Raw genomic sequence first — 13,496 nt, forward strand, 5'->3', positions numbered from 1 at the left:
ACTTCTTTGTTGAACTGTATGGTGAATAGGACATGGATATGCTACGTACTAAATGTAATTATAATGAAGATTCTTATACAAGCCTTCGCCTTCAATGTTTGAATGATATTTCTGGTATGTGTAAGCCCCCCGGGGCTCTACCGTGACCATCCTTACCCATGGTTCCTAGCTCACATCCTGTGAGCCGGTAATTCTTCGATGGCACCGTTATGGGCAGAATACTGTTGGTTGTAAGCAGTATACTGAGGCACTGGACTCTGAGGTGACTGAGGTGGTGGTGCAGAAGTACTTCCGACTTCTACGGCATAGGGATACGTTGTGGCCTCGGGTATTTTATTTGGGGGAGGCGCCACAGCCATGCCGACGTACGGCTTACTTTCCTGAGGAGGAGGTACTGCTGTGTAGCTCGGTTGAGCCGGTGTCGTTGCGCGCCTGCGACGGGTGAGGATTATCGCTGCTACAACCACTGCACCGATCACTGCTAGACCTCCTACAACACCGCCCACAATGGCTCCTATAGGTGTAGATTTCTTAGGCTTAGCTGACCCGGGTAGTGTGCCGGACGTTTCAAGAGGGCTTGACTGTGATCCGGTGGACGAGGCGGCCGTGGCTGAAGAGGCTTTAGATGCGGAAGAGGGGTCGCTTGCGTTGTCGCTTGAGCTCGCGCTCGAGGTACTCCGCGCAGAAGCTGAGACGGGTTCTAGTTACATCATCAGCTTGATAACTTCTTTTCTATACTTCGAGAATATTACCGGTCGGGGTAACTTTGTACATCGTGAACCCAGTCTCAGTCACCACATCGCAGTAGAAATTTGTGAGTGGTGCTGTGTCGTAAACGTCCTGATACAACAAGTTGGAGCTGCATGTACTGCTCTGGGCTGCTCCACTACACGCAGGAACAAGTTAGCAACACGTTAATGGCCTCAGCTATAGAATCAACATACCAAGCCGTTGTTGTCGAGCCGATCACAAAGGTGCCGGCAGAGCATGTTCCAATGTTGCATGGATTCGCTTGACACACCGCAAACAGGCTACCCGACGTTGCGACCATTCCGCCTTCAGATAGAACAGTCACAGTACCCCCTAGTCATCGTCAGGACAGATACATTGCCTGGTATAACTGTACTTACAAAGAACTGTTCCATCTTGGAAGCCAGTCGAATAGTACCCAACCGTCGTAGCTGCTCTCGGATGCAGAGCAGGCGAGGGTGTGATTGTAGCTGTTGGAGCCGACAACACTACAGCCGCAGCGAAATGGCTCCAGAGTGCAAGACATAGATACCTAGACATAGTTTTCGAACGTGGTTCAGGGCGGCTTGAGGGTCTTTTCATTGAGATTCGCGCGCAGGTGGAAGCCTGCCATCTATGTACTTTGGTCGGGGATGAATACGAGCTGTCTGTTGCGCGATTCGAAATTAGCGCCGTGCAACGTGGGCGCAGTTTTGGCGTTGTCAAAATGTACGTTTATAGAAGCGGCTGAGGAACCGCGTCGTTTGGAGCGCTTGGGATCAACGTGGATGTGGTTGTCGGTGCATCAACCAGTTATGCACTATCGTAACCATGCACTTCCCTTTTCCCATCATTATCATAGATAATAATTAGTGTCCACAAGATGGTTCCTATGATTCCGTGCCAGCAGCAGTCGTGATCTTGATGATCTTCAGCTGAGGCGTCCGAAATACTACCGTCCCGTATTCGGCTGCACCGTTGCTCGCGGCGCAGAGCCATGGGCCAATGTCCGGTTTGTACTTGCCTTTTCCAGTCGCAGCTCAAACCTAATTAATCCAAACTAATGGGCAAAGCTTCGGTCTTCTGCCGATCAGCTCGATAGATAATTAACGATGTTCTTCACCGGTTGAAGATGCTGATTGCCTTGCGCAGTTAATATTTAGTATTGGTAAAAGCGCGTATCCTGCAGAGCTCTGGTATCATATCTCATTTCCCAACCACCACCCACACATGCTTCAGACATCCTCAAAACACTCCACAACCACAGCATAAAAGCCCCCGTTCCTGAAACTGTCGTAGACCGCGGTATTCATGCTTCCCATGGTCTTGTATTTGACTCTGCTGCCCAGTCTCGTCCCGTCGTCCCTCTCAGCGTTACGGAAGTAATCGTTTCCCACGAATGGCACCTCTAATTTCCTCCTTACGAAGTTGTAGCATCGTTTGCTGGCTTTGCCCAGGATTGGTGTCGCATCCGGGTTCGCAAGATAGCGAGTGCGCACTGCAGCGTAGGTCGCACACGCCTCGTGAATGCAGTCGGCATTCCACTGTTGTACTGCTTCTAGAGAGCGAGAGTTCGCCGGCAAGTAGCGAAGGAAGATGGTTTGTAGATAGTCGAGGGCTAGGGAGAAGCGTGAGCGCGAGTCAAGATGTGTGGTTGTGTTAATCCGCTCAGAGAGTGTGAGCCACAGCTCATATGCTATTCCGGCACCAGGCCCATCGCTGGATGGGGTGGTAGGCTCGGTACACTCGCTAAGGCAACGGCGCGTGAGCAACTTGAACTTTGGAGCCAGAGCGTAAAGGAACTGCATGTGAAGTGCTCGTAAGTCCAGCGCTTGGCATAGAGCGACTAGATGAGCGGCTGCCAGCTGGGCAAGAATGTCGAGTGAGGTGAGAGTGTATCGGGCCGATATGAGGGCCAAAGAGTTGATGGCCTGGAAACCCATTTCTGCGAACTGGACGTTGGATCCCACTGCATTAGCTAAAAATCCTAGCTCACTTTGGAGACTGGCGGCCATGGTATCGGTCCCTTTGAAGAGACCGGATTGGCTTGGCTCGTCGACAACCAGGAACGGCGCCAGACCTTTGCTCGTCGTCGGATTAATTATCTCTGTGCATTGCGCGAACATGATCTGTCCCAGGCTCTGACATCCTTGGCGGATTTTCTCCATTGCTGAAGTTACCGACTTCGCCATGAAATTTGCCCCGTGAATCATCTTGCCTGATTGGTCTATCAGAGGAGCATCAGTCGCAGAATTGATTTCTATAAGAATTTGGGAGTGCGCAAGCTGCAGGTCTTCTAGACAAGGACCTATCCATTGTGGCGAAGCTCTGACGGGATATTTATCGGACCGGGCCATGACTAGAGAGTCAGTGTAAGTCAAGAAGGTGGGGGCTAGGGTACGAAGTTCCTGTCAAAGACGTATCGACTTCGTACCTCGGAGTCGCGTACATTCGTCTTTGGCCGAGTCCCAAACAATGAGCTTAGACCCTTCAATGAATGATCGTAAGTTCCTCGCACACTCGGATTGTCCTTGGTGAGGACGAAGCTCAGACAACAGAGGATGGAAACACATATCGGCAGCACATAATGCTTCCGCGGCCATCGCTGTCAATACCTGCACAGTTGCAGCAAGGCAAACCGCCTCATGTACTGCAAGCGCACTTACACCCGACGATGACGATGTTCCGATTAACAGCGCCATGCCCTCTTTGGCGCGCACTTCGAGCGGCTCAATCTCTGCATACGTCAGGGCTTCATCAGCAGGTACCAATCTGCGTCCGCCCTGAATGCGGTCCCCAATCCAGGCTTGTACAGAGGGTTTACCGGCAAGCACACTTGCAACATAGGACTGATTGACCATATCCCCAACGCCAGATATTGAGCCTCGCAATGGGACTCTAGGAACCACGTCCATGTTGAGGAGTTGAGTGAGCCTTTCCAAAAGAACAGGCCGCACACCTACACTCGGGTACGCCAACGAGTTGGCTCGAATCAGCATCTGAGCCCTGACCCATGATTCTGGCATGGTAGTGTTTTCAATAGGATCAAGTAGCGGAATAGCCGAAGAAAACGCGCGAGTGGCATTCGATATATCGATTTCAGTCTCGCCAGACAGAATCGCGTAATGGCTATCACGTATCATGTCTCCCTGTACGATTTCGATTGCTGATACGCGTATAGGAGCAGCGCTATCATAACTCAAAGGTCTGAATGAGCCTACTATCATCAGTAAGCGCATGTCAATTGGTATAGACCTATAGGTACCTGACATAGATTCACCTTCAACTAATTCGCCATATTTGGCTTCGGTGTGTCTCCGTATGGTTTCCGACATCTCTTCACTCATGCCTACATCCTGTCCGTACCTAATGCTAGATTAGCGGCGGTCGGGGTCTGTTGGTGCACACGTACCTAGCACAGGCGACGACGGACGCAACACTAAGGCTGCGTCCATCAATGACGATCTCCTCGTCCTGTGAGCGAAGCTTCTCATGCAAGTCACGCCAGTGCGAAACGAGCAAGCGGCTGAACTCTCCAGCCGCCATGCTCTGTGATTTTGCAAAGGCCCAATCAGCACTTCGTCTTCGCTTCCCCGCAAAGTAAGTGGCAGGTGCACATGCAGCACGTTGAAAAGGCGAACAGCAGAGTGCAGCCCTAATGTTAAAAGCGGTGAGCTCTCTTTCACCGAGTCAGATTCGGTTCGCGTAGTCACGAGATTCCTTCGTACCCCTGCAAAATCGCCTAATCTGCCGCCTCGCGCGGTATCGCTCCTACGATCTGTACAGACGAGGAGGCGAGTCAAGAATGCATGTTCGTACAAGACTCAAATGGCGCTCTCCACGTGGTAAAAGTTGCAAATGAAATGTAAACAGGCCAATGGTATTGGATTAAAGTGAATCGGAGGATGGAGATGTGCTGCAGGAATCATTTAACCGGTTTCGCACCGTCTAGATGTAGCTAGATCCAACGGAAAGACGCTCCATGTGTCAGTGGATCCAGCCCAGTTTTGAGCCTGATGAATCGTAATCGTATCCTCGTACTTTCCCATGCGGTATGGACTACCACAACAGTAGAGAGGCGGTATCTTGCGCGTTTCAAGTACGCATAGCGTAGAAAGCGAGCCAATAAGATACAAACTCGACTGTCTTCCGACGGACTGATCGTCTTGTTCCGATTGCCGCGAGTCGCGAGCCCCCACAAACTGGTGTATACAGCTTGGCAACGTCTTTGGCTCTTGTTCTTGGTAGAGCCGCGCCTCTCTTGTCTATCTCAATCCACTTCTTGGACAACTCTTTGATATCATTTCTGCTCTTTCCAGTGTCAAGCGTCGCCCAAAACCTATTCTCCACTGCCCATCGCATCAGTTCCGTTGCTAGCCAGTCCGATATCTCCGCTGCAGTCGTCCGCGGGGATTCCAAGCACAGGAAATGGAAGTCTATCAATGACTTTCGTCGCAACACTTCCGTCTTGCGCATCTCCACTACCACCTCTGCCCGTCCCTGTCCTTTCGCGCAGCGTCTTGCATTGGCTCGCGTTGTTGGTATGAGCAATGTTTCCCGTACAGATAGAGCGCTCTGGGACGGACTTGTGGAAGAAACTGAAAGTTCTGCAAGCTATCGCCTCGGGCCCAAGTCGCCAGGCTTACGCTGTCAAAAGGCAGTAAGTCTGCGTTGATGAGTCACCCCCGATTCCTAGCCTCTGGCGATGTCGGGTCTTTTGGTATAGCGTGAAAATTAAAGCGGACCAACGACCAGGCCTCTTGAGCTTAAGGAGTGGTCAGGTTCACGCTGTCATCATCCGCATCTTTCAAGCCGCAAGCAAAGAAAGCCTTAACGGCACGAGGATCGAATGATTTGGACAACGGATGTCTCTTGAACCCAGCCTCGGCTTTAGCACGTGAATCCAGTGCCCGCGTCGTACGGACGAGGTCAAAGCAGCGTTCGGTCCTGGTGGATGTGCGTCTACAATGAAAGGGTCGATGTGAATAAGGGAATGGAAGAGGCGTTAATGGATCAATGTCAAATTGGCCCTGTGACAAGTCAGAACAGGACATGCTAATTCACCTGGACCACTGTATTTCTCGCATACAGCATGGCTGGGCTGCACTTAGATATGAGCACATCCCATACTATGCCCTAGACCTACGAAATGTGGCTTCATCCTTTCTCGGACGTTGTTGACCATCAGTAACAGATCGCATGAATGGTACATTCATCTGGAATCATCGCCCAAAACGTCCGCATTCCTAGCGTAGCTTTTACCCTGGAGTGCATATTCAGCCATCCAAATAGATCGCGCTTCATCGCCTTTGGAACTATCTAGTATCTCATCCCACAAAGCTTCGTAGCATTCCTTTCGTCGTTAGCTGATGGGGCTCAGGGTCACATCGCAGTCCATACTTTTGGAAAACCATTCCCATAGCTCGCTATGATGGTCACCGCGTTCTCTGATGGTGCAGTGCTGTTGCGTGAGCGAGATTCCCTGACGGCAAGGAACAGATCTGCATCGTTCCTCGTGAGCGCATGTGGGTACTCCCGGATCAACTGAGTGGGAGACCACTGCTCGGTAACCACGAACTTTTCGGTAGACATTGTATGTAGCGATCAAATTTGTAAAACGTGTTGAATGAAGAGGACCCAGTACAGGGGCTCGCCTTATCTAGGGTTGTCCTTACATCGGCCACTAAGTGGCATCGGCTCACAGTTGAGTCCCGCTAAGACGTCACGGTTTACCCTCGCGTAAGCCCTACTCCTCATTTGATGGTTGTGTGCATTGATGTGGTTGCCACCTCGTTTTGAAATTGCTGCATAACAATTGCTACCAAGAGTTGAACGTCGTGGTAATGGTGGAAGTAGATTTGTTGGTGAATTGATAGATTAGGCTCCAGACCCCGCACAACGTGCAACGACTCCAGTAGCTTATAACCTTCGAGGAGCTTGGCTTGCCTCCTCCTTATATACTCAATATTTGTATCTTAATTCCAAGTTCTCACGATCAGTCAAGTCGCTAAACTCGATGTCCGGCCGATGTTGAATCTGTGCTTTGTCACGCCTCTTGTTCTCCAACCTGTAGTATCCAAGCAGTATCACGACTGCAACAACGACAGTTGAGTCTACTGCAACAATCGTAATCTTTGCAGGTGTAAACTCCGGAGCATCCTCGTCGCGGAACGTAAGCGGACCGAGGATGTTTCCCAGGCAAAATGACATGAGAAGGATCGCGTTCATGGTGACCTTCTTGGTGTGGCCCTATGGGAGATCAGATTATGGGGAGAAATTGTGGAACAAACGGCTTACCGCAAAATTACAAGCCGCAAACGAGTAAGAAAGCGGGAGGAAGGCGCCGGTAACATGCGTAAAGTAGTTGCCCACCAACCTTCCGGCGCGATTGCCGGTCGGGAGAAATGCGATTAAGCCTCCGCCCAGTATACCGCCCCACGCCGTCCAGACGATCTGCATAACGCCGCGTGAGTTGTACCGCGCTGCAATCTGGGTGCCAGTGATGACGCTGACAACTGCAATAAACCCCCCGGGGATTTGAAGCAGCGCAGTGACCTTGTTGCTGAAGCCGAAGGATTTGATAAGTACGCTCTGGAAGGATCCCACCGCGCCATTAGGTACACTTGCAGCAGTTGTGATGTACGCCAGAAGCCAGACCTGTGGATCGCGCATCGTCTCAAGGAACTGATAGAACTTGAAGTGTTTGTTTTCAATGCCGGTGTTGTTTTCGCGGAGACGCTCGACCGCCACAACTTTTTCCGCGTGCGACAACCGACTTGACATTGGATTGTCTGGTAGAAAGAGTATCACGACAATACCTGCCGCCACGGTGACTATACCAACTACGAGGAACATGATTTGCCAGTTGTTGAAGCGAGTCCCTTTGTAATGCTGGAAGCCGTACGAAATCAGGGAGCCAGCCATGACAGCCATCCCAACCCCCATGTACCAGAAGCCTACTCTTTTCGGTTGCTCGTGACTGCATTTGCAGATGTCAGTAATGCTAGACTAACTTTTGACGGCATCCTGAAGTCACGTACCGCTTGTACCACATTGACGTGATGAGGATGAGCGAGGGGCTGATTGCGGACTCAAACATGCCCAGCAAGAACCGGCAGGCCGCGAGCGAGGCGTAGGAGTTACACGCCGCAGTGCAAGCGACCACTGTGCCCCAGAGGCAGACCATCGTTCCGAGATACTTTGCGAGAGGGAACCTTTGCATCATGAATGCATGAGGCATCTCGAATAAAAGGAATGCCAGGTAGAAAAGCCAGGAGAGGTTCCCGTATTGCTCGGTCGTTATGTTTGCGTCTTCAAAGATACCCATTACAGCCGCGTAATTGACTTTTTGTTGTCAGTTTACGGTAGCATGGGGTCTGATATCCACTCACAGAGCGACTTGTCGAGGTATTGGAGAAAGTAGCAGGCAAACATGATAGGCACGATCATCCAATCAATGCGCTTCACTAGCTTCTTCTCATCAACCACATTGCGCTCTTCTCCCGTCTCGTTCAACTTCAAGAACTCGAGTGCCTTGTCCGAATCCTTATATATGGCCTTCTCCGGGCCTAGGTCGTCTACGTTCGCCGACGTCTGCCTTGCATGTTGGATCTCGTCTCTACGCATGACGTCTTCGTGCTCTGCTCTTTCTCACTCGGGACGAATATGACTCAGAACAACTGTCGACTTGGAAAAAGGAGGCATGTGCTCTCTTATAACACGGTTGTCTTCGGTAGTACTTCTGCACTCCGACAACCACAATGACACCAAGACACCCACCATTGATAATAAGACCTCCCTGCCATATTCATCGACATTTGCTTGCTGCATTGGGCAGGTCGCCATTGAGGAGCATTGCTTGGAAAAGGAGTGGCGGGAAGTTGCTGCGCGCGGATTGGCACGAGGTGGCCTTCGTGTGGGTAGTACGACGGTTGGGGATTGCCGGTGCGGGGGATGAGATAGCTTATCGCCTATCAAGGCGAGCGGCAAATGCTTGAGACTTCCGGGCACATGCATGAAAATGAGGAAGCATTACTCTTGTTCCGAGTTCATTGAGATGTTCCAAGACCATTCTCAACTCAATTGATTGTCTGCAACCCTAATGGCGCAAACTTGCCATAAGTGTAAGACAAGTCACGTGCCTTTGCACAGTCCACGGGTCAACGGGTTGATCTCGAATATGTGACGCCCCAACGCAGACTTCTCGAACGAAGACGTCGAGAGGTTCTAGATAACTAACTATCACAGGACCCAAGAGCGATTTAGACAGCCCCAAGTGCCGCGTGTTTTGTCGCCACAGCTTAACAAGGACGGTGGCCAAGTTGCTCTAGGATGAACACATAGGAGCACCGCTTTAGACACTTGGTAGCCATCAAATTCAGTAAGAAACATACGAGGCGTAGTAGACAAATGATAAAATGCCCGCCATGTGACGTGGCACTGAAGACTGAAGACTGAAAACTTTAAGGGCCATAGGAGGAAGGTGCATTTGAACTCTTGTTTACAGCAAGACATGAATGAAGACTCCGAGGACGGTTCCAGAGAGGGCGAAGGCGGCACCGCATGTGGCATGGCTGTATCTCTGGCCAGTCTCAAAAAAGAAGTGGCTACGGCGGGGAGGATGAGAGGATGGCGGCAAAGCATTATAGATTCGAGAGCTGGCTCGGTCGTACTGTTCCGCTTAGAACACCGCGCGTAACGCGGACATTAGTGTTGATGGTACCTAATTGCCTCAGATATACGATGCACCAGAGCCTTGAGATGACTGAAGCAGAGGAACTGCTGCACCAGATTGTACTTCGCGTACCGCGGAAGGTGCGCACGTAGAGAAGCAACTGTTGTATAGGATACGAGGTCGTGCAGGTTGCCAGAGTAAGGCATAGATGCAGGTCCAACCCCCCCCCCCCCCCCCAACCAACAGAGAAACTTAAGGAACCTGATATTAGCTAGCCATAACGCGCGCTATTACAAGTCGGGTCCATAATAACTCAGTACTGAAGTGACAGCGGAAACTGCGTTAGACGGCAGGGGTGCTTACCTAGCTTCCAAGTCCCAAAAGATAGGCGAGTCGGCAGTGGTGATCAGATACATGGCCAGCATATGGCTTTCGGAATTTAGCATTCAACATTCAGAGTTAGGCGATGTCTCGTTCAGTCCCTGCAGGACAAATGCTCCGTTAGTTCCCGCTTGTCCCGTGGCTCTCGGTCAAGAATTGCACGCATTCGCGAGATGTCGATTAGCCTGAAGATGGAGTCGTCCCTCCATTGGACTATCGAAGGTACAGACCCTTACGATGCAGCAAAGACAAGTGTGTCAGCAGCGGGGATGTGTAACATTTGGCTTTTCGCGGGGTTTGTTCGATGCAGGGTCGTGGGCGAGGACCAAGGCGAGAATTAGCAAATTGATGCAGAAGACGCCATACGAGCAAGGGTCTGCGTCTACGCGAATGAGGTCAATGTCACGGCTCTTTGTGGGCTAGCCTAGCCTCAACGCCTCGATAATAGCAAAAGCGCGAGATTGGTGGAAGATATGTATGGCACATCGTGAGAGAAGCCACCAATGGTATATTCGACAAGAGGCGTCTCGTCGCATACATGCGACCCGTCGACTGCGGGTAATCTGCCAGAAAAGATTATTGCCGCGTTGAGGCAGCAGTGCAGTCATGTGCGAGATCGATGACGGACCGCTAGTAAATACTGTGATACAGTTGGTGCTTGGTCTACTCGGTTCCTAGGTCCGTTACGCCGACCTGCGCGTATCGACAGATAGTCGTGTTCGTCAAGGCCTTATCAACGAGCGCAAACGGCTGTGACATCGTGTATTGGCAGCGCCTTGGACGAGATGCGGCGATGGTGAAGCAATACCTGCCTAGGGAGAAGATTGACTCTGGTACGCGTATGCGTTCTGACGTGGCGGCCGCTGCGAAGTGTGTTCATGGCTGAGAGTCGCCGCTGGGACAGCTGCCCTTTGATAATTTGTGGCTCGTGACGATGGGTTGATAATGCACCACCGAGTGCATTGGTGGGAGGATGCCGGTGGCGGCGAACGTAATCGGCAGATCGGCTTACGTCGGCATCGCCACGTGTGGCAGCCTCAACCTCGACATGAGGACAGTGGTCCTTCGCCTCAAACCTCCCATCGCGCGACGATCCGCGCTCTTCTCAGCGGCCGATGCAGCTCACCAATGTGGGCCCGCCACATTTGGTAGTTCTTAATGCTCAACGGTCGCATCCTGCTGCTGGTGCGTCAACCCTGGAATACGAGGCTGCTTGTCACGAGAAGAGCTGCAAATTCCATTTCTTGCGCACGCACCAATGGTCCGTTCCATGCCCTGTCCGCCGCCTCTGTGGACGCATCGGAGCAGCAGGCCCTCCTATTTCTGTTGCAGCCACCCGTCTCCCTTGTAGCCGACCAAAAGTCGGTGACTGCCTGCCACACTTGCAGCTCCTGCGGTTAGTGCGCCTCACGCCTCGCTCAGGACCGAGACACCGAAGTTCGGCCCTGTGTGAACCTCCAGTCAATATTGTGAACCATCCAAGGGTGCGGGTGGGATTTCCATTCAAGGAAGACCGATTGTCATTAACTCGGTGCCGAACAACGCTTCTTGCCTCGGTGCATAAAGTGATGCCGGACAGCTCAAGTGCAAGGTGGACGCGGACAAGACGATGTAGCCACGCAGCAGCCACACGTCGTCCGTGAACTGATTAAGCACCACGAGCTCCGGCAAGGTCCGCTGCGGTACAGACGCCAGTTCGCGCGGGAAGATACTGCCGCTCGTACTGTACCGGTATGCGTTCTGGAAGCCCATCGCGTTCTGTAAACCCAACCACACCCCATCAGCCAGGGGCCTGACTACACTGCTGCACACCTGACTAACCGAACGGCCGCCCGGTGCTCGTGGCCGCTCATGGCAGTTGTTGCAGCTGGGGTCAGAAAACAGCCAATGACCATCGGGAGTTATCACAGACCCGAAGAGGCGTAGCGCACGCTTTCACGCAGACCCCTGCTCACGGTGCAACGCTGCCGGCCACTCGAGGTCAAGAATAACAACACTAAAAGGCTTGTTTCCTCCCGCGCCCAGACCACCGGACAGCCATGTTGTCAAAAAAACACTAGACACCACGCCATTGTGCCGCTCGCAGAGCAGCCATGCACGAACATGCCAGGGTCCGTGGTCTTGAGCAACCCCTGTCCTGCGGGCCCGTTCATCTCCAGTAGCTCACAGCTCGATTCCGAGAGCGTTGTAGTACTACCCTTCTATAAGACCCTCAGCCTGCCCTCGATGGTGTAAGCTCGTCTCTACACATAAGCATCTCCAATCCGATCCATACGCCCTCGACTACTACCTCGACCATTGTTTTGTGCAATCCGTTCCTTAGCTCAGCAACAAACAACTTCAGCCTTGTCAAGTGCAATCGCCTTCACGCGTCATCAGCGTGCAGCAACGTCTTCATCAATCATCATCATTCTCCGTAACAGCAATGGATTCTCAGTCTTATGATGCATGGTGGTCGCAAGGCAACTATTCCATGCCACCTCATCAGACGACCATATTCGAGCTGCCACCGGATCTGTCAAAAGTTCCCAGCCTTAGTGGGTCGCCTGTGAGTACCCTAGCAATGCGTCGTAACCTCAAGTCTCATGATCGCAAGGTCTCTTCTACCTACGACCAGTTCCCCGGCGCTCTTCCACAAGAATATTATCCTCAGATCGCTGGCGAAGCAATGCACTTCGGCAATTACCAAATTCCCATGACACCACCCGAGTTTAGTTCCGATCACGATAGCCCGTACTGCAGTCCACGACCACCTCCGAGTGTCGAGCCAGTTTACTCCCACACTCAGATGTCCCAGCAAATGGGTCAACTCTCCGCGCCCACAGAACGACAGCACACGACTTCAGGGGTAAGACTTCTACGCATGAAACTATGGTTGCTTTGCTAACACCATGTAGAGGAGACGAGCGCAGAACCGAGCAGCACAACGCGCATTCAGAGAGCGCAAGGAAAAGCACGCGCGCGACTTAGAAATCCAATTAGCTGCCCTCAACGAAAAGTACAGCAAGCTCGAAACCTCACATACAGAGCTCAACGCCGCGTATGAGAAGCTCCGTAAGACCATCGAGCTACTCACTCAAGACGATGATGCCGACGGCGACGAAGAGGAGGGCAAACTATCCAGACGGAGAAGCAGTAACCCAGAGACGCTTCGGAAACTTCTGGAGATAATACATGGCGACTTCAAGGGGGTTGCAGTCAAAAACGAAAATCCGTAGGTTGGGTTGAACATGTTTGTCTGCTTGTATTCTTCATCTTAGCCGGGCGCTGTAGGCGTTAAAGAGTTTCAACTACGTTCTTTTTCTCATTTTTAATGGTCATGATTCAGCGTGGGAAGGTTCTGCAGGATGATGGGCTTTGATCCCTTCAATTGGCAGCAGGTGCCAATGAACGCTGTAGAGCAGCGGACTTTCAACTTAGATATGACGATCCACCTAGATTCACGATCCTATGGAAGCACATAGCTTCTAATGCAACACCTAATTAGTCACACTGTACCTTTGCCAGTGTCTGGGAATAAGATGATAGCCCCCAGCCCAATCGGGCTCAGCTGATGCCCATCAGCTCGGGCCCCTTGCAACCGACGACTCAAGCCCGGTACCTTGAACACCCTTCTATGCGCTCTGAGGGCCTTCTAGTCCACCAGGATGGCATCAGCAACGGCTGTGACGATCCAATGAGACAGCCTATCACAGTAACGAGCGTTGTAGCC

The 13,496-nt window shown here is 51.9% G+C and overlaps 5 protein-coding genes across 5 annotated transcripts; 1 reads left to right on the top strand and 4 right to left on the bottom strand.

Annotated features, from left to right (window-relative positions):
* Positions 1–18: 18 nt before the first annotated feature.
* Positions 19–1,380, bottom strand: CC84DRAFT_1261129 (uncharacterized protein). The gene is made up of 4 exons (XM_018185037.1): positions 1,131–1,380; positions 945–1,083; positions 753–886; positions 19–700 (listed from the first exon to the last, which is right to left on the bottom strand). Exons 1-4 carry the CDS (start codon positions 1,330–1,332, stop codon positions 171–173), a joined length of 1,005 nt encoding a protein of 334 aa, XP_018034505.1. The 5' UTR covers positions 1,333–1,380; the 3' UTR covers positions 19–170.
* Positions 1,381–1,875: 495 nt separating this feature from the next.
* On the bottom strand, positions 1,876–4,216 carry CC84DRAFT_1166244 (PAL-domain-containing protein). The gene is made up of 3 exons (XM_018178909.1): positions 4,010–4,216; positions 3,179–3,949; positions 1,876–3,088 (listed from the first exon to the last, which is right to left on the bottom strand). Exons 2-3 carry the CDS (start codon positions 3,870–3,872, stop codon positions 1,965–1,967), a joined length of 1,818 nt encoding a protein of 605 aa, XP_018034506.1. The 5' UTR covers positions 3,873–3,949; positions 4,010–4,216; the 3' UTR covers positions 1,876–1,964.
* Positions 4,217–5,880: 1,664 nt separating this feature from the next.
* CC84DRAFT_1261131 (uncharacterized protein) lies at positions 5,881–6,389 on the bottom strand. The gene is made up of 2 exons (XM_018185038.1): positions 6,130–6,389; positions 5,881–6,082 (listed from the first exon to the last, which is right to left on the bottom strand). The coding sequence occupies exons 1-2, from the start codon at positions 6,319–6,321 to the stop codon at positions 5,942–5,944; spliced, it is 333 nt and encodes a 110-aa protein (XP_018034507.1). The 5' UTR covers positions 6,322–6,389; the 3' UTR covers positions 5,881–5,941.
* A 125-nt stretch (positions 6,390–6,514) lies between these two features.
* CC84DRAFT_1150073 (major facilitator superfamily transporter) lies at positions 6,515–8,648 on the bottom strand. The gene is made up of 4 exons (XM_018176689.1): positions 8,121–8,648; positions 7,770–8,073; positions 7,027–7,708; positions 6,515–6,978 (listed from the first exon to the last, which is right to left on the bottom strand). Exons 1-4 carry the CDS (start codon positions 8,353–8,355, stop codon positions 6,691–6,693), a joined length of 1,509 nt encoding a protein of 502 aa, XP_018034508.1. The 5' UTR covers positions 8,356–8,648; the 3' UTR covers positions 6,515–6,690.
* A 3,213-nt stretch (positions 8,649–11,861) lies between these two features.
* Positions 11,862–13,265, top strand: CC84DRAFT_1197628 (uncharacterized protein). The gene is made up of 3 exons (XM_018181532.1): positions 11,862–12,332; positions 12,381–12,632; positions 12,682–13,265. The coding sequence occupies exons 1-3, from the start codon at positions 12,210–12,212 to the stop codon at positions 13,000–13,002; spliced, it is 696 nt and encodes a 231-aa protein (XP_018034509.1). The 5' UTR covers positions 11,862–12,209; the 3' UTR covers positions 13,003–13,265.
* The last annotated feature ends 231 nt before the right edge of the window (positions 13,266–13,496 follow it).

The sequence above is a fragment of the Paraphaeosphaeria sporulosa genome, assembly GCF_001642045.1.
Source record: "Paraphaeosphaeria sporulosa strain AP3s5-JAC2a unplaced genomic scaffold CC84scaffold_7, whole genome shotgun sequence".
NCBI lineage: Eukaryota > Fungi > Ascomycota > Dothideomycetes > Pleosporales > Didymosphaeriaceae > Paraphaeosphaeria > Paraphaeosphaeria sporulosa.

What these genes read in the sequence shown, in the direction of transcription:
- CC84DRAFT_1261131 (XM_018185038.1), bottom strand. Translation starts at nt 6,321, where the DNA reads ATGTCTACCGAAAAGTTCGTGGTTACCGAGCAGTGGTCTCCCACTCAG. An exon ending in ATGGGAATGGTTTTCCAAAA is followed by an intron (nt 6,083 to 6,129) that starts GTATGGACTGCG and finishes TAACGACGAAAG; the next exon opens with GAATGCTACGAAGCTTTGTG.
- CC84DRAFT_1197628 (XM_018181532.1), top strand. Translation starts at nt 12,210, where the DNA reads ATGGATTCTCAGTCTTATGATGCATGGTGGTCGCAAGGCAACTATTCC. An exon ending in CCAGCCTTAGTGGGTCGCCT is followed by an intron (nt 12,333 to 12,380) that starts GTGAGTACCCTA and finishes CATGATCGCAAG; the next exon opens with GTCTCTTCTACCTACGACCA. An exon ending in GACAGCACACGACTTCAGGG is followed by an intron (nt 12,633 to 12,681) that starts GTAAGACTTCTA and finishes AACACCATGTAG; the next exon opens with AGGAGACGAGCGCAGAACCG.
- CC84DRAFT_1261129 (XM_018185037.1), bottom strand. Translation starts at nt 1,332, where the DNA reads ATGAAAAGACCCTCAAGCCGCCCTGAACCACGTTCGAAAACTATGTCT. An exon ending in CCAAGATGGAACAGTTCTTT is followed by an intron (nt 1,084 to 1,130) that starts GTAAGTACAGTT and finishes GACGATGACTAG; the next exon opens with GGGGTACTGTGACTGTTCTA. An exon ending in GTACAAAGTTACCCCGACCG is followed by an intron (nt 701 to 752) that starts GTAATATTCTCG and finishes TGATGTAACTAG; the next exon opens with AACCCGTCTCAGCTTCTGCG.
- CC84DRAFT_1150073 (XM_018176689.1), bottom strand. Translation starts at nt 8,355, where the DNA reads ATGCGTAGAGACGAGATCCAACATGCAAGGCAGACGTCGGCGAACGTA. An exon ending in ATACCTCGACAAGTCGCTCT is followed by an intron (nt 8,074 to 8,120) that starts GTGAGTGGATAT and finishes GACAACAAAAAG; the next exon opens with TCAATTACGCGGCTGTAATG. An exon ending in ACGTCAATGTGGTACAAGCG is followed by an intron (nt 7,709 to 7,769) that starts GTACGTGACTTC and finishes CTGCAAATGCAG; the next exon opens with TCACGAGCAACCGAAAAGAG.
- CC84DRAFT_1166244 (XM_018178909.1), bottom strand. Translation starts at nt 3,872, where the DNA reads ATGATACGTGATAGCCATTACGCGATTCTGTCTGGCGAGACTGAAATC. An exon ending in GGACTCGGCCAAAGACGAAT is followed by an intron (nt 3,089 to 3,178) that starts GTACGCGACTCC and finishes CTGACTCTCTAG; the next exon opens with TCATGGCCCGGTCCGATAAA.